The 22968-nt window shown below is 39.5% G+C and overlaps 1 protein-coding gene across 6 annotated transcripts in view; it reads right to left on the bottom strand.

Moving 5' to 3' along the window:
• LOC121725855 (homeobox protein homothorax) overlaps window positions 1–22968 on the bottom strand; it is a 252442-nt gene that overhangs the window by 5652 nt on the left and 223822 nt on the right. For all 6 annotated transcript variants that reach the window (XM_042112983.1, XM_042112982.1, XM_042112987.1 and 3 more), the window contains one exon: window positions 2440–2498. In XM_042112983.1, the coding sequence (XP_041968917.1) occupies window positions 2440–2498 (59 nt within the window). The remainder of the gene's footprint in view (window positions 1–2439; window positions 2499–22968) is intronic.

Genomic DNA, 22968 nt, shown 5'->3' with positions numbered 1-22968 from the left:
GTACCTAGTTCCGCCTAGATACCGCTCCAAAAATTATTCTTTTGTGCCACAGTTCCAGTCCGAATACATTAGCGAATCGTATAATGTTAATAAACATGGTCTGCATCGTTCCATTGTCTTAAGTATCGGGGACGGAGTTTTGGAGGCGGCGGTGTTGCACGGTGCACTCTAAAACAGACAGCGCATAAAGCGGGGGCAGAATTCTAAATATTCCCGGCGGATGCCGCCAAGTTTGCCGACGACGGAAAATGGAAAAGTGGGGATGGAAAATTGTTTTGGCAATCGGCTAAAGAAAATGGCTCCCGCATTTCCTGCGGTCAAGCCGGCTTCCAATCGCCCTCTGTTTATGTATTCCCGGTGCGTACATCTTACCGCGCTGTACTCTATTAGTTTTTTGCGGACCGCTTTACTCGATTTTTAAATTCCTAAAAAGCCTTCACTACCTCACGAATAGCATGAAATTATTTCCGAAACTTGGAAGTTCGGACTTCCGAAATTCGGACACGAGTCACGAATGAGTAATGATAATAATCATTATTCGTAATTAGCAGTAGATGAGCGACACAAATAATATTACGCCTCCCCGTATTACGTTTTTAATAAACTGCAGAACGTCGGATTAATCCCCGCGAAAAGCCGAATAAACGATTGGTCGGTGGCGGCGGATAGCGCGAATTGTAATTTACAGAGTCGCGCGTAATGGCGACGCATCAGAGGGCAATTTATGCCCTTATAATAAATTCATTAGCTGGCCGTAAACACGCGGCCGACGGCGCGCTACTTACGCCGGTAATGCGCGACAACCGAATTGTAATTACTACATTACTCCCCGAAGGTGCCCGCCGTCGACTACTTTAACTTACGCGTCGTCAATGTACGTCGTCTTGCAGACGTTTATCGGATCGATGAGGAGTCCTGCGGGCGCTCCGACGTCGCCTGATCGATGCTCCGCTGACCGGCGGCCAATTTTATTGTCTGGCGTCCGTATGTTAATGAAATCTGGCTAACGGGCAGATAGATCTCCGGAACTGCTGACGGTGTTTTATTACATTTTTGTCACAAATATCTTTAGAAAATGAGACAAAAGCGATCTAATCCCCCGCTAGGCCGGGGCCGGGGCACACATCTAGGGGGCCGGGGGCCGTGATGGATGGCTCGGGACGGGTCAACGAATTCGGACATTATTCTTTTTACCCTTCTTGCGTTCCGTTCGCAAGAGTAAGCCCTTTTTGCGATGTCCTTTTTTTCCTCTTCCCGGAGGAATTTTTGCTTCGGGTACGTTTTATGGACTGCTACAATTACGGAACGGAATCGTTCTTTTTATTTAACGTTGGAGACTGTTTTTAAATGCTTTCAAATATGGCCGAACATGGACGCGAACTGCCGCCGGTTAGCGGCGATATGGAGCTGTTTGCCCGGGGAAATTATGATCGCATTATTTTTCTTGCTCGTGTTCTTTTCTTCCCATGAATAGCATTAGCTTTTTGCAATGATTACTTTGCTTATGTTACTCATTCTTTTACGCACCTTATTTTATGTTCATCTTTGAATAGGCATTACTCAATAATTTTATAATCAACTAGACGTTCCGCGCGGCTTCGCCCGCGTAAATTAGGAATTTTACGTAAAATGTACGTTCATTTTAACACAAAAAATAGCCTTCTGTATGTCTCTTCAAGTGGTACTCTCTATATCTGTGCCAAATAACATAAAAAATGCTCCAGTAATTCGGGAGATAAGCCCTTTCAAATACTTTACCCCGTTTTTTTTTCCACATTTTGCTCTGTTTCTTCGCTCCTATTAGTCTTAGCACGATAATATATAGCCTTATATCCTTCCTCGATAAATGGGCTATCTAACACTGAAATAATTTTTCAAATCGGGCCAGTAGTTCCAGAGATAAGTGCGTTCAAACAAACAAGCAAACAAACTCTTCCGCTTTATAATATTAATATTAGTATAGATTGGACGAGTGACTAACATTCTACATGGCTCTGCTTCATTACCTAAAAACTTCACGCACACCTCATGAATTTCCCATCGACATAACGTACAGTCTAAGCCACCGTAAGTGGTGAACAATTTTTCACCGGCGTCGGACCCCGGTGGTCAGCAGTCCCGGGGGCCTGCAGCCTGCATACACTATGAGACGGTCAGTAACTCGATTGTGGACTTCAAAGTCGTTTGCGGCGGCGAATTTCAATGGGCACGGTTTGATCTATTCGATGCGCTATTCCCTATTGTCGTTAAAGGTTTCGCCGAATGTCGGAGTGATCGATGATTCTTTTACTTTGTTTAACGTGTCGTAGGTCCTAGTTGTAGCTTTCAAGTTTTTGGTATGGGAGAAGTAACGACATTCTGATTAGATTATTGTTATGTGTGATGGTGTTTGTGTGGTTGTGTGATTTTAATGTTATGTTCGTATAAGAAAAATGTTACCTGCTCTATTAGACTGGTCGATCATTGGCTGTACTATCCTACGTCTCGCGTTGATAAACCTGAAAAGAAAAGGACACGTCAATATAACATCAAAATCACACACATGGGAATATACACATTAGACGCATACAATATGAGATCAGGGTTCCAGAAAAGCAAAGAGGATTTAGATTCTTTATGGATACTTTTCTGTTATGACGTTAGCGTTGTAACAGAAAAGTATCCATAATATCAAAGCACGAGGCTCACATATAAGTTACGTTACGTGGCAATTACTTGCGCGGGTGAATAAGTAACGCGCGCGGATACATTCCCAAATGAACTGTCAATACGTATCGCGCCGCGCCGCCGCCGCCGATTGGTTTGTGATCCGATTTGTATTACCAATCCCCGATACATTATATTTTACACGTGAACAGCGTGCCGTATGAATATTGTATGTCCAATTCGTATAGAGGACCGATGTTGTTTCATTTCGACTATTTGAGTTTCGATTGAATTAACGCTCGTATAGACTAAAGCTGTCGTAAATACTCTCAACTAAACCGGCATTTAACATTTTAAATTGAGTCGAAAGCACCGAGAGTCCGAGAACATAGACTCGGGGGTCTCGGCGAAAATTATAAGCAATTTAAAGGTCGAAAGCGTTCGATCGGGAAGGGTTGGCCCTCGTAGGGTCGTAATTACGAGCGTCCGATGCGACTAATGTATTGTTAATACAAAGATTAGTTCATTAACTGTTCATCTGCAGCCGGGTCCCGCAGGCCCCGCCCGCCCGCTGGGAGAGGGAAAAAGGCAACTTTTACGACGCACCGGGGCCGTTCCTTGCATTAATTTTGACAGTTGAAATTGATATTGCTGTGTTTCTGCTACGAATTGCATTACGGCCATTATGTTGACTAATATCGGCGATTTCGTAATTGACTTTACTAAATATATTAGATGGACATGATTTATGACTCGTTAATATGAGATTTGGGATTTAAATTTGTGAAATAAGCGTTTTCCCTATTTGTCATTATGATCACATACGTATATAAACTGTATTTTATATATCGATGTATTCATAACATTAATAGTTCTTCGACATCGTCACAAAAGAAATTAAAATAAATATCATAAATCTTTTATAACCAGTTCCATTCGTGTTCCATTACTATTCATATTATGGTATCATAATCCTATAAGACTTCACTTAATGACATTTTTCGAATCTATGGGATCATATCAGGAGGACCGAGTGCGACATTTTGTGTACGGGTCCGGTGGACCCCAGATGACTCGATAAATCATGCACTCATCTGGCCGCTAATGCCGTGCCGGCGAAGGGTTGTAATTCCTTGTAGCTATCGCATCGGCGCGAAAAACGCCCGCCATGATGAATGCGTTCCGAATGCAAATGCGACTAATTGTAATGAGATTTAATCTCATTGTAACCGGAGAAAGGGTGACGTTGGATGTTATGAGACTGTTATTGTCACTGTTTCTAATACATTTGATCAATGGTGCATAAGTTTCCGGAGCCTAAAGTTGTTTATACCGCCGCGCCGGTACCTTACCTAAACTGTATTTGAAAGACAATTTGTGTACTTCAGCACTAGTCCGTTTATTTTTCCGTCCGGTGGTCAAGGCAACGTTATGATAATGGAGCCACTCGAGCCCATGATACCCCGGTACATATCTATTATTATTACTAATATTATTGTGAGATTTTCTCGGCCTTTCCCTAAATAGGAAAAGTTAAAAGGGCCATTTAGTTCCGGGAACACGTTCGTGGGCTGTTTCGGTTGGCCGGAGGGCCGGGGGCCGCGGGCTGGAGGGTCGCAGAGGTATTGTGAAATATACTTGTTTGTACGATTTGGTCAAAAACTAGGCGTGTTCCTCCGAAATTATGTTATTCTCATCCCATATCCATTTATATTTAAGTTGTTCGAGTCAGTTGAGTATCCGGTAGCCATGGTAATTTTACATGCTTATTTAAACATCAAATCCAGATAGTAACTTAAAAAACAATATATTTTTCAAAAGCTGTAAAAGCAGTTAAAATTACTCTAAGAATCTATAATATTCTCAAATTTTGTTCTTAATCAGATACTTAAATCTGCTAATCTTTGGTAGAATCTTATAATCTGATAAACATACTCAAAAACACAACCCTCTTTCCTCTAAAGTCTAACGTAACGTCAAGTCCTCCCTGCGTGGAATGAGTAAACAGTCTTAATTGTGATTCCGAGTCGAATAAAATTTAATTTTGTCCCGAAGTTTTTGGATTTTAATTACCTGCGAGCGAATTAAATAAGGGGGTCGTTTCCAGCGCCGAGTTTAAGGCGGGCCTTGGTTATTTATTGCGTCACACCTCTACAACTCCAAATACTGCTCAAATAAATTTCGCATTCGAATTTACCTTTTCTACAACTTTATATTGATTAGCATTATGATTTCATATAGCTTAGCTTTGAATAGAGATTTCAAGATAACAAATAAAATTTTCCTTGCAAAAGAGGTATCATAACATCCGTTTTATGATGAATCATTAACTAACATTTAACATTGATAACTTGAGGACTCTATCATACAAATTGACATTTTATTTTAACACCTTTTGCTAGTTTCCATTCAACTTTTTCATTCGAGAATTGTCCAAATGGTGTGCAAACATTCGGCGTTCCGGACGTTGGGCAAAACAAACGGAGGAACAGGTGAGCCGGGGTGAGGTGTAGCTGGGCGATAAATTCCGCCCGCCCTAATTAAGGAGCACCCCCCAACCCCCGATAGTTCCCTTATTAAATAATGTACTTACACCCTAGTGTATAGCATTATATTAAAACGTAGATTCGTGTAAGGAGCAAAAAGCAAAATATTTAAAATGATAATAATCTATAAAAAATATTTTTTATAGTATTTTAGGTTTGGATAATGTGAGACCGACTCTACATATTCTTCCAATTTTAATACATATGATGTATTTCGCTGATGACGTCATTTTCATTTTTACGTGAAAACTGCCAACGTTACTACGAAGTTACAACTTTCATAATTCATGTAACTTAAGATAATAATTAATAATAACATGTCTAACTAATCGCGTATTTAACTAAAAGACTAACAAGAAGAAAATATGAGATTTGTAGAGTTTATGACTTTTCTACATAAGTAAATTTTTAATAGAAATATGGAATTAAAAGTTCCCAACACGTGCTAAAAAGGTATAGTTTCAATAGCTTAGTGTTGTGAACAATTCAAATTACTGATAGTCTCAGTTTTATCGCGGCGTAATCCGGGGCCGGCCGGCCGGGGGTGACAGCGCTCGTAGTCGCCAAATTAAGGCATTAGTTTTCATAAAGCCGCTGATAGCCTCCTGCGCTCCTGGTAATAAACGAATTTTCAACAGCCATTTTGTCACAAAAATCTAAGTTACTTCTAGTTTGTTGTGAGTTGTGACTTCTGTATGTTGAAACATTGTTAATCTGGGTGCACGTGCATAAATACTTACTTACAAGAACCAACATACAAAAAGAACTGAAATCCTACTAAAAACATTTCTTGTAGAATGTTGCCGAGACGATCACATAAAGTTCCCTGTGAAAAAGATATGAGATCTCATGTAGAGCCAAGCTTCTGAATGTACACGGCCTAAATCTACTGACCCTAAGTTAAGCAAGTTAATAATATTATGTATGGCTCGGCTGTTTTGTTACTAGCTTCAGATTTCCATTTTTTGCTAAAGGAGCACACGGAGCTACAGTGTGAGTTTCTTCTCCGGCTCTTCTCGCCGGGTTATTTCCCGAACCGGTAGGTCAACACGTAGGACTTTCTCAAAGTATTTGCTGCAAATTCAGAAAAAAAAAATGTTTGTTCTATTTATTTTAATGAAATTTCATTCACGATTTCTTCTTAAAAAAATCACGCAACCCTACACCATGAGCGTTGAACGATCTCTTTATTTTTCTCGAGACTTATGTCTGCGCCAATATTTATCGCAAGCCGATAGCTCCTTGTAAATAGGGTATAAGAAATGTTAATCAATAGTGTTGTTTGTCGCGGGACTTTCCCGGACTTTTCCCCGGGAAGGGTGAATAATTTTCCGCGATAACAAATGACTGTCGAATCCCAAAAATCCACTTGTCAATAACATCAGATTAATTGATTCGCGATTCGATGCGTTTGTTTTTATTTGTGCGATTCGTAAATGTAACTTAAAAATGGGTAACGTAGAAAGATGTAAAAGTTACTTTGTTTACATTCAAATATTCTATTAAGTCAGGTACATGTAGTATTCGTTCGTATTTTTTTCTGTTCTAATTGAGAGTGTAAAAATATTGTCTACCTCGTATAAAAAAAAGGCTTACGATAGATTTACTAAAGGTAATATTACCAATGATTAAAAATGGTCTATCTCAAGCTTTTTCGTTACTTTTTTTCTAGTTAGTGCTAATGCTAACAGCTTTTATTATATTTGTTAACGTTACACTTACATGCAACTAAAATATTTTAATATAATCAAAGCTAGAATTAAATAGTGAATAAATCACGTGCGGTGTGTACATATTTTTCCAAATGATATATGACCAGATAAATTACTATGACACCAACCATTGCATGGACGAGATCCAAACCATGAAATATTAGCATAATATTAATTACGTTATTATTTACCTAAAACCATTCATTTATTATTAAATTCGGCGCGCCGACGTTTGGAAAACCGTAATTTTTGCTGAAAAGCATCGGAGACTAGAGGGAAGCGAGTTTCTGATTAGTTGGCACGATTTGACGCCGAATGACGCCGACGACGCGACGATATCTGAGCTCGTTACTTAGCGTCGAGAAGTTCCGCGCGATCGGTTTGATTTGTGGCCCCCGTATGTATTAGGGCCGCAGCATCACGTACAAATTCTTATAATCCGGCCGGCTCCGGCCGAACGATAAATATTTTTCATGAAATCCGCCGGCCGCGACGACGCATAGAAACTGCCCTAAATCAGGCAATTATAGGTGTGACCAGTAAATTATTATAACCAGGGGATCAGGAGTGGACCGTTGGAATATTGCCTATCGCTTTATCTCCGTTTGCGACTGTTTGTTATTGTTGAGTTTGATTATCTTTTGGCTTGTTATTTCGCTAGTTTATTTTTATCGCCCGAGGCAAACGGAAGTATCTTGAGGGTAGTTGTAAACTGCAACTTTAGACGCAATTTGGACTGTAGGTCGTCCCCAGGCGGCACAGATGACATGTCAATAAGGAGAACGCCTTAATCCTGGGCGCCTGGTGGCCGGTGGTGATTACATCCGTCTGACCCCGACCTCCACGACACATGGCGCTAATTGTGAGGGCGCCACCTAGAGGGTGCGTTACGTCATTGCACTGATTTCTTCTAGCGCGATTTATTGCTTCTCCCATGTCACAATATTACATAATGATCAAGGTATTATGTCTGTGCGAGCGCAATTGGTCGTCTTATATTACAATCGCCACAGAAGGGCACGAGTTGGGGCTCGAACACAGAGGAAGCAGAGGAAGCGAACAAAGAGAAGCATTACGAAGTTAAAACTTTGCGAAACTGTGTTACCATGTACAAAAGTGGGATATTGGACACCCTACTCACATTTATGTTGTCGGTTATGAAAATAGTTGGGCCCGATAAGGAGTTTCCCACCGCAAACGGGCAGGACGGTGATAGGCGCCATACTGTTCTGATTGTTTGACGCGCACCAATTTATTCCCTATTAAATATATTCGCAAAGGGTTGAGGTGCAAACTGTTATTCGCTGGCAACAGATGGCATTCGTTATAAACAAGGGATTAAATACATAAATTCGGGACCCACTCGGGGAGTTTATATGGAAGCAACAAGAGATGGTAGAGATTTTCATACAAAACTTTTACAGAAAAATTGTAGTGATTGCTCATGGACATTTTTATGAAAACTTCTGGAAAAATAGGTTTCGATTTAGTGCGTTTAGACTTTAGAGTACATGTAACGTGTACCAGGCTTCCATAACAGTTGCGGGGATAACCGCTAATGAGGGCGACAGCAGCGCCGCGGCGGCCGTGCGAACTAATGGCCGTGATGGATTGCCACAACCAACCTTCTAATTACTGATATCATCATTGTGCTGTTTACTTTTTAGTGTTTACTCTCCTATACTAATGCTAAATACGGCTACTAGACTAGTCTTCAGAAGTTTCCACTTATTTATAAAATAATAATATTTACTATGGTAACACAAGCTGTGTGTTACGTAGAAAAGACTACAGGATTTTTTAAGCTACGAAGCCTGGAGTAAATTTTCTTATCGATAAAGTTTCGAATGATTATGGACAAGATTCTTAAGCTTCCCAGTCCAGTCTAATATTATAATTTGACCACTAAGCGCTTCTTGTTACTTTAGGTCTTGTATCAGCAACCTCAAAAACCTTGACTCCTATCAATACTAGAGATTATAAGGGGCAGGACCAAATACGGGGAAAACCTCGTCATTCGGAATAAAGCCGAGCTTGCAATCCCTGGGGCTCCTATCTCTCCTTCTGTGGGTGCTGTTATCGTGACGTCACGGCTATCAGGTGCCCCGCCTGAGCCCGCACCATTAATTTGACAAATGGCCGTACTGCCGCGGACGCTGTCACTCGTGATCCTTGTTGTTGTAGTAGTAAGGGCGAAAGGAATACGGTGGTTGTACTTACGACGATTGTGATACGCTATTCTGATGTAACAATAATTTGATACATTTTTAGGTATTATATTGACTAGGGTAACCAAAATTTAAAAAATAAAGTGATCCTTTAAAAACTGTTTAAAACAAACGTGCAAAAATGCTTCAATGCATGAAAAAGCAGAGTTTTTTGTTGAAATAGAAAAGTTGCTACAATTGTTAAAAATTGATATTTATTTATTAATAACAGTTTTTTTTAATTCTACAAAGTATCGGAACGACACAAATAATAATTAATAATTATTTATCCAATTTTTAAGAAGCTTCGAATCGACTATGTCCATTTTACCATCGCGATCAGTACGCAGGTTGCCTAACACAGGAAGTTGAAAGCCTGCACCTTTGACTTATTACCATTTTGTAATAGATAAAGCGATTAGCATATATTTGTTATCAATATTTGAATAAGTGACGTAACTCGTAAGGTTTCATTGATAAAAAATACCATTCGGTAAGATTGTGACATGTGGAATAAATTGTAGCTCTATGTCCGCCGCTCCGACGGCCAAAAGGCTATAACTCATAATCGGCGGTTTATTAGCATTTATAATTCGCTTTCAATCGTTTGAATATGATAATTTAACATCGAGTGTGTAATATAAAAATATGCGTCGCTTGACGCGTACACTGTTAACGAAACTGAATAACTTAACGATTAGGACACACAAGTTTTGAATACAAGTATAATTGCATTCGAAGTAGCATGTTTGATTACAAAAGTTTCACAAAAAGAAAAAAAAAATGTAAAAAATTTCATGACAATAATTTTGAGCTTTTAGTCAAATTGCAATCGCTACCGACGCAGTTAAAAAATGATGGGATTACATAATATAAAAATATCTAAGCAACCAGAGAAGCTTTTGAACTTCGTCGTGATAAGTAATGACAACTTGGATAAATACTCTTTTGGAAAGGCTTCAGATTAATCATTATTCATTATACTGTGCATTATACACATAAACCAAAACATTTACGGTCATACCACAAAAGATTAAACATCTGTTGAACAGTTGTTTTAAGACCATTTTGTACTGAATTTTTCACTAATCAACTGTTCAACGGGTGTTTAAATATTTTGTAGTAAGACCGTTAAAGTTTAAAAACTTAAAGAGACAAGGAAGCAAATGAAAATTTTTATCTCAGTCTATAAATTACATATTTTTTTGTGACTGAAGGCATGAATTTCCACACATTTCGCGATGGTAGACGACATATTTGTACATATTTTAATATTGTCCGAGCAACTGCGTTATTTCAACGTCGGCTTTAACGCAATATTAACTATTCAGCGACTCATTATCACCGGTATTCATGCATGTCTGAAATTGGCGATCGTATTGCGCAAAATAAATATTATGTAGTAAATATCAAACAGTCACGAGACCGACACGACATAACCGGAACGATATGAACTATGAAGTCAGAAGACAAGGGTTCGATAGGAGACTAATATTAGAGGTAGAAGCAAGCAAATCTGCGGGCACAAGCTAGCATAATATAATTTGGTTAACATAATATAACAAGCTATTGTCATGGACCATGGTGGATAGTGTGTAGGAATTATAATTAAATATTATAGAACACACTACATTTTGAAGAAGAAATGATTACGATGCCATAGCGTTCTACGCTGCATGTAACACAAGCACGGAATAAACACTAGCAAACGCTTCATTACAACAATAAATTATTTTTTCAGTCCGATCAATCAAACTGTGTAGGAATATCGAACTAAGTGGCTTTTTCTAACAATTAAAAGAAGTGCATTCCATATCGGCGGCTTAAATTGCAAAAAAATAATGACATTTCTGATTTATAACACTTCTTTCGCCGGTTCACAAGAAAAATCGATATTGTAATAAAACGCTTAGTACGTTCCGTTTACTGCGTATTTTTTGCAAATATTGAGTTGTGACAGACAGACAGACATTGTGATATCATAATAACGGATGATGTATGTGCGGACTGGAGAGTGCAGATGGAGATAAGGCGCGACTTGCACCAATTAGATGTAACTCGGAGATTTATTGTCCAGCACATGGAGAAAGGAGTGACTTTACATTAATTACAATCTTAGCAATGAATAACTTACAAAGAGAAGAAAGAGTAAGCATTAGTTTCCATAATGATTTTAGTATAAGTTATAGTAAAGATAGTTAAGTTAGAAAAAAGCAAAGTATGTCTTGAAAAATTGTTTAATTTTTTTAAATAAAAACGATCATTATTAGTTTGTTGCTTTCGTTTATTAAGAAAAAGTTAAGGGCATATGATGAAGGGAGCCATATCATTAGGACGGTTCCACTGCAGTAGCTCTCCGATATTTATACAAAGCAGGAGAAAGTTGAAATCTAGAATCAGTTATCGCACGCGGCGCGGTTGCGTCGGAGGCAATCTTCAATCTTGTCGTTAGGGCTCTAATGGCGTCGGCCCTTAAAATTTTTATCCCTTTATTTATGGCGGCTTTTGTTCCGTATCGAATGTCGTGATCTAGCTCACATTGTTCTCCTGTGAGCCTCCGATTCCGCTGCTGTAAATATTAAATTCGATAAAGATATCAATGGGGCAAAAGTTGCTGTTTAAATTTTAGGAGACGGAGACGTAAACGATGTTGATTTAAATTCTAACGAACTTGTATTGCTCTTTGAGGAAAACACTTTGCTCTATCGGACAAGTGTCAGAAGATTATATAGCAATACATAAAAACCAAAGCATCTAGAGATAACACAGCAATTATAGATTAGAGTAAACACTTAAAAACGCAAAGAGTTTATAACCTAGGTACCTAATTTTACTAATTTTAACTTTATAAAATTATTATAACTTCTGTTTCCTTGAGCATTAAGCTGTTTATAATAGTGTCCCTTCCCACTGGGCACCGGTATCGGTCCTGTATCTCGGTCGAGGACACGCTGGCTGAACAACTACAATGCAAGACGCCTCGACTCAACCGTAAAACCTTCGCAAAAGGCCTAATGGGATTCCGCTAAATGTTTCTTCCTGACTATATTTTTTATGAAAACAACTAGAAGGAAGCATTAAGTGAGAATAATATAACTAGAAGTAAGAATGAGACAGTCCAGCAATAACAGAGAACAGTAAATTTTTATATAAATTAAAATCAGCATGTTTTGAGTTTCCAAGTGTCTAATTAATTCCAGGATATTCTGAGATACCGCAGTGTCTTCACAGGTTTTTTATATCTCACAGATTTATACACACATACTATTCCAATATACTCTATCTGCTATCATATAGATATCGTCATCATCATCTAAATATCCGCAAATATAAAGTGACTGTGGTTTGGTACTGTATATATTCTGTGCTGTGGTCTAAGACATGACACGAATAAAATTTTTGTATTAAATGGTATGAAATTTCGTGACTCGTCTCATAGACCATAGATGCTATAGGTATCTAACGTTAGAAGTTAAATGTACGTAACTGTAAGTTCTAATTTTGAACTAGAAATTTTAATTAAGCAATTACTTTGACCGTGCAAGTAAAAATGATGACGCAAATGGCACATCGTAACGGGCAACCACCGCGGTACCGTGACATTACGTCAATACAAATTAAAAGATAAAAGTTAAAAATAGAAATATGTACGTAGATTTTATTAACGAAATTAGTATAGTAGTTGCTATGTATTGTAAACAAATAAGTGAAAATAATGATATCATAGTTTTGGTTTTATATAACTGTGTCTATCGGCTTTCTAAACTCGTACATTTCAAAAATCGTCATCAAATCCAATGGCTCCAAAAGGAAAGTCTTCATTTAGATAAAGTCAAATTCAAAGATTATAATGAATTTTATACGAAAAATTCTAAACGACGAGTCTACCTGATGTGTACCACTGTTTCAGAAACTAATCCGAATAGAAGAACCACCTTTTAAACAGGATAACCGGATATAACAACAAAGGTTGATAAACCGATATCAAAATCACTATGTCCAATAGCAGCGAGGTCTACAGCACCCAGCAAGCTCGTAGATGTAACCGATAAAACTCAAATTTAACTTGACACCGCAACCTGCGCAGCCTGACACTTATTAATTGTTTTTACCGTTTTTGATTCAATAGATAAATCGATAGTATTTAGAGAGTTTTGGTCAGGTTATATTATGTCTTCATTTTTATGTAAGGTTTATACTTTGTAGATATTTTTTAATGTGGTGACGTGTTATTTCTTACTTTCTCATTGAGGACCATCTTGATCGTCGTCATCATAAAAAAAATCTTTGTACATCCTCTGTGCAATTATTTTCGATAATTTTAATTTCGATGAACGTCATTTAGTAAATCATGAGTTAATTTTTACATGGCGCACGTCTGATTTCGCGTAATGAAATGTTACCGGATGTGACCATCGCGTCTTTCTGCCACAATTAATTTCCGGGCGCGTTGAAATTGGCGCGAAAACTGTGGTGGGGTGCGGGCGGGGGTGCGGAGCGGCACGCGGGGGAGGGGGGCAGCATGGCGGGAATTTTAATTACGCACTCGTATTCCGAATACCAATGTCGTCTTGTTTAAATTAAATATAAATTATACGCTAGGCCCCGCTGCTCGCCTGGTACTGCGAATAGCTAACGAGTAACAACCCTCGCGGAATTACAGGCTTACATTACTCGCTCAATAATATTATTGTAATGGCAATTAATTTAGCGGTAGGATGATATCAATTTCCAGCCTCCGGCGGGACAGAGTCGATCGAAAGAGAAGTTAGAATGACCTTATTTTCCAAATAAAAGTTAGCCGCGTTACGCGTAATGTTAAAAACAAAGGCGGCGCACTAAATTATGTGACACCGAAAAGAACTTAAAATAAAAGAACGTTCCATTACACGATTCAATTTAAAAGTTTAAATACGAATCCGAAAACAAAGGAGCTCATGAAACTTATTAATTTCAAAATAAAACTCGGCAAATAGGAGGAAACGTAATTACGGGGCAGACGAGTTCGCCGTAGACGGGTGCACTTCTTACGACGTTTAGCAAACTTTGATAAAAAGATTAAGTATGACAGTTTGAAATATAGCCACCGCAGACGGAGGAAAAAATAACAGTGCAAAAGTTTATCGCGCCGGGCTCCATTGTTGGCACGGCGAGTTAATTCCGAAAGAAGGCGAGGCGCAGGTGCCGCCGCGCGCCGCCTAATTCCCGCTCCGACCCGCGCCGCACAGCCCTGCGCCAGATTATGACGGCCGTGACAGTGCGCGCCGCCGTCGCTGCCGCTTTAATTGTAAATTATGGCCGCCAACGAGCCATTAACATAATTGTTTCGAAAGAAACGCGACCGATCTAGGCGAGATCGCGCCCGAGATACAGTAATTAAGAGGTGTATTTGCATAGTGATGCGACGCCGCGCCGCTCGTAGGCTCGCCGTTTCGGCGCTTATCTCCATGCACCTTATCATTTTCTGAGAAATTCAAAAAATCATGTCCATTCGGAGATATCGCAGCTATTTGAGTGGTCGCTGCCTCCGCGCATTTCGCGACATCATAAAAGCGTTTAGCTTTTATAGAACTAGCGTAATTATCGTCCAGAACGGTAACTAGGTTTTATTATTTGTTCTCGGCGCGGGGTTCTCGTAATAAACGTCCATTTTTTATTGTAACATTTCATTTTTACGGTGTTAATAATCAACACGTTAATGGTCGTAAACTCGAGCGCCGAGTTAGGAGCTAAGGATGGTTTATAATTAGCAATCCATAATTTTAAATGTAACATAATTATCATTCATAATTAAGGAAGACATTATTCACACCGAAATACTGTAGATGGTAATTTAAAATTATTTGTAGCTTATCACGAAATAGTTATTCTAATAAACATACATAAGGATAAGACACGACCGAAAAACAAAATTAATGTTTAGACAGATTTACCATCAAAATAAAATACAAATTTCGAATGAATTCTCACAAATTATCTTATCGAAACATGAGCATAACAAATGAATACAAAAGCAATTAGAGGAGGCATTATTGTTGTTATAATCCGTGTCTACGTCGAGAGCGTAACCATAGAGATTACAAGTTAACTTTTCCGATCACAACACCATAGACAAAAGCTCAAATTATCCACGGCCGGATTGGCAGACGGACTCACCCTTTGACAGGCCCGGGCGGCACAGCGCGGGTGACAAATTGTTGGCTGTTATTTCATTTAGATAACGCCGAGAGTTTATGTTTATTAAGAAAACAACGAATTTTATTTTGGAACATGCTTTGATAAGTACGTGGTTCGACATATTATTTTAATCGTTTGTTAAAGGTATTATATTTTGAGGAAGAGTTACAAATAAATTTATTACAATGTTACTACGTAATTCCATGGAAATTAATGGAGTTAATGTAAACATTGTCATAATAATTGATGTACTCTAGCATGGAGGAGGTATAAATATAATAATTTTTATTCACGAAACAGATAAGTATCAACGATTAAAGATATAAAGGAGTTACAACTCGCTACAATATAAGTAATTAACCGAGCCACATATTATAATTAAAGCGGCCGTAATTATAAACGTAATAGTGGAATCTAAATATTCGGCGGCCATATTTCAAAACGAGGAGGCGCCGATAAGAAAGTTTCATTACCCAAACGCTGAATTTAAAACCGGGCTTAATCAGGTTTATGTTGGTTTATCCGGGGACCCCCCCCCCCGGCCCTGCTCCTCCACCTGTGTGCTTAGGGAATGGATTATTTTGCGAAAATTCCGTTAATAACGCACCCGCCCTTTTTCGAATAAAGGCGCTCAAAGCAAATATTGTCTATGGTTTAATGCGACGTTTTATATTTTTTATGTCGGAGAGGTCAGCGGCGGTCGCATACATCCGATTAATTCGAACGACACTGCGAATTTTAATACTCAACTTAGTCGATGTAATTACTCCTTAATTACCAAAATTACCTCATCCAATTCGGGTTTCTAAAATGAAGTTTGTGCGCACAAAAATGGTGGGCGGGCGGCGGCGGACGTCACACAATTTTAATTCGGAGAGGCTTTGTTTTGAAGAAGGGATTAGCCGAACGTACCCAACATACAAATCCGTATGTTTGTTTGTTTCGTTTAAGCCTGCGCACCAGGGCCGGGCCGCGGCGGCGGTGGGAGCTAACCCCTTCGCAGTTTGATAAATGGCCAATTACAACGCCCGCCCGTCCCTACTGTTAGCTTGTTGCCTATTTTGAATCGCTTTTTCGTTTAGATTAATATCTAAATAGGATAGATACGGTATCAACGTTGTTTTTAAACGTAAATTTCGGGTCTTTGTTTTCTTCCCGTGTACCATTGTTTTTGGGGCCGTTCTTTGTTATAAACTTCGGCGCGCATTGTCTCGCTAATGTCTCGTGATTATGAATTCCTGGTGCATATTTTTCTTAAGCTTGGTTTATTGCACTTGCAGTTTTATTTAACCCTCAATTTTAATTTTACCATACATAATCATTACTGAAGTGTATATGCCTCTTTAATCCGGTCTCCGGAGAGATATTTATTTACTCATGCTCTCGAAATATTGGCACTACGTCGAAATAGTAAGATTTTATGAGTAAAAGAGGCAAACAACTAAGGGCCAGAGACCTCTATCGACGACCGGACCTCCAGCAACAGTACTGAATTATGAATTGTGGTTTGCTGGCCGACCACCGCCATAAATAAGCGTCGAGTGCTAGCATTAAATAAAATGCCATACGTTGCGCACACTTCTTAGGGAAATTAACATTGACAACTCATAAGTAGAAAATGTGAAATGAGGTCCGTATTTTCTATTTAAACCATAAGCTTTTAATTCGTATAGTGGGGGATTAAGCGTTCATAACGAAACAGAATGACGTATTAACTATAAGCCGGGCTCGAGCGGGGTTTTTTAATTATTTGGGCTCAGGTGCAGTGCCGTGTGCCTGTCCTTGCAGTTGTCATTACTGATGAGGGTCCCGACTCCCGGCCCTCTGTTTACTCTGTTCACTGTTCAGCTGCTAGTACTAAATAAGAAATAGTAGAGTCGAGCAAAGCTGTTAAAATGCCAAAATGAATACATTACACAACTTAAGTTACTATATGATCAAAAGATCTATAACAAATGACACAAGTATAAAACATCTTGAATCCTAACGTATAAAATCCAAGTGAGGAGCTTACGGAACCCAAAAAGTTATAGATATTCGTGTTAAAAAAAAAAAACAATTAAATACGGTGAGTGGCTGTCAGTTTTTTCAATTGGATGTTCCCTGCCACAGATAATGTCAAGACGGACTAACTTTTTAAAAGATAATCAGCCGGCTTACCGTTTCAGTTTAAGGTGCGTCAGGCCGGAGAAGTTTTAATAGAGTTCAGTCCAATCTGATCGCTTCGACACGACTTTAAATAAAAAACGCATCGAATATTAAATCTGAGGGGCACTTTTATTGAAAAAAAATCCACTATCTACAAGTTAGTAAATTCTCATAATTTGGTAAAAATAAGCCGATAAAGCCTGTATAATACTTAGTCGAAAACAGTCCACCATTATCACGATTCCCGACAAAAAGTAAGCTAAGTAGCCATAATTTCTTTATATTAAGCTTTTCACGAGGTGCTTTATTAAAATCCCAATTTAAACGCTTTTATTAATATAAGTAAGATTTAAAAGCTTAAGATGGAGTCGAGCTTTCGAAGGCGACATCTAGCGGGCGGCGGGCGGCGAGTCAGCGCTTGGAAAGCCGCCAAGAGCTTTGTCAGAAGCCCCGGTATCGTGAAAGCTCTGCGCTAATGCTACTTATATATAAATCGCTCGTAGCATTAACCCTCCCGTATAGAGGTATAATTCCAAATATATTTTTTTCTATTTTCGATGAAAAATCGACATCGATACAACTTAAGGTCAGCAGCGAACGGTCATGCGATGGCGGGTGATTGATTTCGTCAATGTTTTATTCGTTACGAAAGTTTTTATTTACAGTTTACAGCCAATAAACGTCTTCGTTGTTAGTGTGTGTATATTATTTTGTATTTTTATGTACACGGTTGTTATTGTTGCGTATATGTTTTGAATTTTCATATTTTTTTTTTTTTTTTTTTTTTATTAGGTTCACAAAACAAGATACAATTCACAATACATGTAGCCATAAATAATAGAGTATAAAATTATAATGCCAGAGAATGTATCTCTCTAAGAAGTGAACACAACATGCACATAACAATTAGAATTTGTGTCAACTAACTACTATTTTTAAACACATATTTAGTTGGAGTTACTTACAAAGAAAAAACAGTAATTACCCTAGCCGAAGATCTCCTTAAGAGTCTTTTTAGACGAGACAAGAGAACCAGAGAATATGTCATAGGTCATATTGATAGCATTACATGATGAACACATGCGATACAAAGGGCCATGTTGTCCTAAATTTGTCCTGTATGATGATAGGGAAAAAGTTTTACGATGTTGGAAACGACTACCCACTCTGGGTACGCTGAATGACAAGGATTCCAGCAAATCAGGCGCATCGATCAGTCCATGTGTAACCTTGTAAAGAAACATCATATCCAGCATTTTGCGGCGCGCTTTTAACGTCGATATTTGGAAGTGATTTAGTCTGTCTTCATAACTAAAAAACCTTCTGCACGTAGGATTATTCAGTTTTATTTATATTAGTTCATATGAACCTATTACAGCGTAAAAACATTGTCTTAGTTATCTTTCGGTCGTCTTTATTTATCGAAAGTCTCAAATGACATAAACAAAATGTCGGTATCACCAGGCGATCATAAAAGTCGAGGAGATGGGAAATGAAGTGATAACTGTAGCTCGTGCCGGAGACGGAGCCCGGAGGTAACGATCGTCGAATTCGTCGATATAAATGCTAATCACGTTAAATTATCTCTCCTCTAATTTGGTTTAACTAGCTGATTATATTTCTAGTGGCTTGAGCCTGTTACTTTTGCTTTTAGTGAAGTTTTGGAAAACTTAGAAAACTTACTTTGGTGAATATTTTTATCTTCTATCTATTCTATGCCACCTCAGCGTCAAAATTGTTTAAACGTGTTGAAAAACTGATGACCTAACATTTTCCTATACATTTATTGAATGTCTATTATCTACACATACATAATATAAATCTATACAGGAATACTATGACGACCTAATAAAAATTATCGGTGAAAGTTGCAGTACGCAAAAAACAAGAGTAACAAAAATAAAAATCACAAAACTATCTCTGCTTACACATGGCTCCTAAAGAAAAGATAAGAACTACAACGGATAGAAAATAAGAGGAGAGCAACAAGAAAGCATTTATCTGCATTGTATAAGTTATGTAGTAAAAACCTTAAGAAAGACTATGCTAACCAGACATACAAAACTTTTGAGAAACATCTGAATGAAACAGGAAGCACAAAAAGCGCCTACAAAGAACTAAGAACTAACAAAGAATTGATCGACGGCCTAAAACGTGACGATAAAACACTTAACCCTTCCCTACCCTCAACTATTCCCTTCCCTTCCCTACCCTCCCGTATTCTCTCTTAAAAGGCCGGCAACGCACTTGCAGCTCTTCTGATGCTGCGAGTGTCCATGGGCGACGGAAGTTGCTTTCCATCAGGTGACCCGTTTGCTCGTTTGCCCCCTTATTTCATTTAAAAAAAAAAAAAAAACCTAAGCTCAACCAAAGCAAAACACCAAGTGAGCCCTGTATTGAAGTATCTATTAAGTATTAGAAGCAATAGGGAAACTAAAGTCAAATAAGAGTCCAGGCCAAGATAATATAACAAATGAGACATTAAAAGCTGCCTCTACATTGCTCTCAGTCCCACTAACTAGCCTATTTAATCCAATTTTAGAAACTGGATGCACTCCTACTCAGTGGTCAGAACCTAACATTCTAATTTACAAAAAAAGAGACCCAAAAGATATCAGTAACTACAGGCCCATAAGTTTACTACCGTGCATATGCAGGCTTTTCTCGAGCATTATAAACAACAAAATAAGCACAATACTAGTGGCTAGCCAACCAGTAGAGCAAGCGGGCTTTTACAATTATTGACCATATACACACTATAGAGCTTATTATAGAGAAATACAGAGAGAGAAGAAGACTCTACATAGCGTTTATTGATTAACAAAAAGCCCTCGATACTCTATCCCACGAAAGTATCTGGGCAGCTTTAGGAGCTCAAGAAGTAGAGCCAAGATACATTCAAGTAATAAAAATATATACAATAACAGCAAGAGTAGAGTAAAGCTAGAGTCAGCAGGCCCCTGATTCCCGGTCAACAGAGGAGCGAGACAAGGGGATCCTCTATCTCCAAAGCTCTTCATAGCTAAGCATAGCTATGAAGAGCTTCCAGCAGGAATCACTAATAACTAATAAGTAAGCTTGAAAGGTATAAACATCTTAAATAAATACCTGAGCCACCTGTTCGCGGTTCGCGGACGATCTTCTTCTCCTGTCTGAATCAAGACAACAACTTCAAGCTATGATAGAGTCACTAAACAAGGCCAGCCGACAGGTAGGCCTGGAAATGAACTTTTCCAAAACAATGTTGATGACTAACAGCACCACATTTCTACACAATATTGCTTACATGTAGCCCAAAATTAAATGATTTCTTATTTTACCGTATTGAATTCTTACGAGGCTCAACTTACTGAAAATTACATACCGATATTAGTTATTACACTTACGAGCCGTTTCTGGGTTATTACTCCTCTCTCGTATGCCATTACTGGAGGCGTTAACGGGCGCGAGGTTACACGCCAGCTCATTGTGAATAATTAAAAATTTGGCAGCAGATCGTCGGCGGCGGTCCGCGGAGCAATCGAGCCGCCTGCATTGCGTCCCTCATGCGCTCAGATTTTATGTTTTTTTTTATAAAGTAATGGGGCAAACGAGGATACAGGTCACCTGATGGAAAGCAACTACCGTCGCCCGTGGACACTCGCAGCATTAGAAGAGCTGCAGGTGCGTTGCCGGCCTTTTTGGAGAGTGACAGCGACCGCGACGAACAGCAACGTACGGCCAAATAAAACCCGTTAGTACGAGGTTCATGAACTCTATTTTAAAATATCATATGAGATTAATTATTAAAATAAGCGAATTTTTTTCCTCGAGATCACATTTTTGCATAAAATAACTCCTATTGTCGGATGAGATATATTCGAAAACGTCAAATACGAAATTAGGTGCGGACTTAATATTTCCCTTTTATTTCGTGTCATACAACAAACGAAAAAATAAAAGTCGTATAAATTCCTAGCGTAGTGCGAGTTGCGACCCAATAAAAAAGTCTCATCCTTGTCAACGTTTGACAGCCGGGAATTCCTATCAAAAACACCTTCGCTTTTCCTCATCCGACGTTACATTATATAGAAAGGCAGACACGTACAAAATGAAAATAGGGGCCGGGGTTGGGGCGCGGGCGGCGGGGGCGGCGGGGGTGAGCGGTATGGAAATGCTGGTCAAATATATCATGCGGTGCCTGACAGGCCAATTCTCTTATCTCTCGCGCGCGGCGCCCGACCGATCTAAGCTCGGCTAATATAAAATGGTTTTAAATTCAAGTTTAATTCTGGCTATCTGCACCCGGGCCGGGGCGGTACAAAGGGCGCGATTTACCGACCGACGCCCGGAGAATATTTTAACGGATTAGAACGAAATAGGTGCGCGACGTGCGTCTCGGCGTCGGCCGTCGCGCGTCGTAACTTCGGTGTTTAGTTCCCGGCGATCCCGGCCGGGGTGGAAACTTAGCGACTTACCGGGAACGTTACTCACTATTAATAATGCCATAAGACTTTAATATATTATTAAAGTAAATTTTCTCAAGGCATCGAGGTCGCCAAGTACACACACGTAGTCTTAACATTTTTGCATATATTTATAAATACGTCGTCGAGCCCACGATACGCAGATGAATGTTTATAGTCTCGTAGTTAATTGGACTAAATGGAGCGAGAATTCCTACAATTCGAGAATAGGTACGGCGAAGGCAGCGAGCGCGATATTTTACCGCGGTAACTGCCTCCACGCAGCCTAAAGATAGTTATTAAGACGTCGGGAATTTAGTCGAAATGCAGAATGGCGCAGCTGTTGCGTACATAAACTTGCGGATTTCGCACTAAGCGCTGACGTGCATTTGTACGCAGATGCGAGGGACTCGGAGTTTCTAAATACAAATATGTGAAATGAAATACATGGGGATGGTTACTTTGCAGTATGTGGAGCACCCTGCACATCTACTTGTCGGTACATGGACAATGGACATTATTACGCCGGTGACGCGGACGCTCGTAGAACGACCGGACAGCGCTGACTGTAAACTATTCTGACGTACGGGATTAGAAAATGGTTTTCCCGGGAAATGAACATTTAGCGGGGCGGCCGAGGCGCGTCAGTTTACAACACCGGGACATCATAAAGTGTAAACAATGACGGCGTTTTCCATTACAATATGTTTACCGATCCGAGAGCGGCGCATTATGTATGTTATCCTGGTGGGACGAGCGCCGCTGAATTTATGAGACGCTCGCAAATATTTGGCCGCTTCGAGCCGGATGCCTGACGGCGCGAGATTGCCGGCTGTTTACACGTACTCGGAGTATGCTAATTTTTCTTAGCGCGGCCGGTCGCGGGGCGTCCCCGCCGGGGTGTCATTAAATCTCGTAATACGGCGTCATAAATCGCCGATGTGGACGCCGGCGAGCGGCGGGCGGGGCGGGCGGGCGGCTGTCATCGTTTGTCAGGGCATTTCACGCATTGTTGGACAATAACGCAGGCATTGTGCGGCGCGGCCGGGCGACGTGACGCGCGTGCGACCGCCGCCGGACCTCCCCG

Source organism: Aricia agestis, chromosome 4 (genome assembly GCF_905147365.1).
Source record: "Aricia agestis chromosome 4, ilAriAges1.1, whole genome shotgun sequence".
Lineage (NCBI taxonomy): Eukaryota > Metazoa > Arthropoda > Insecta > Lepidoptera > Lycaenidae > Aricia > Aricia agestis.
Note: the sequence above shows the minus strand (reverse complement) of the source record. Positions and strands in the feature narration are given on the sequence as shown.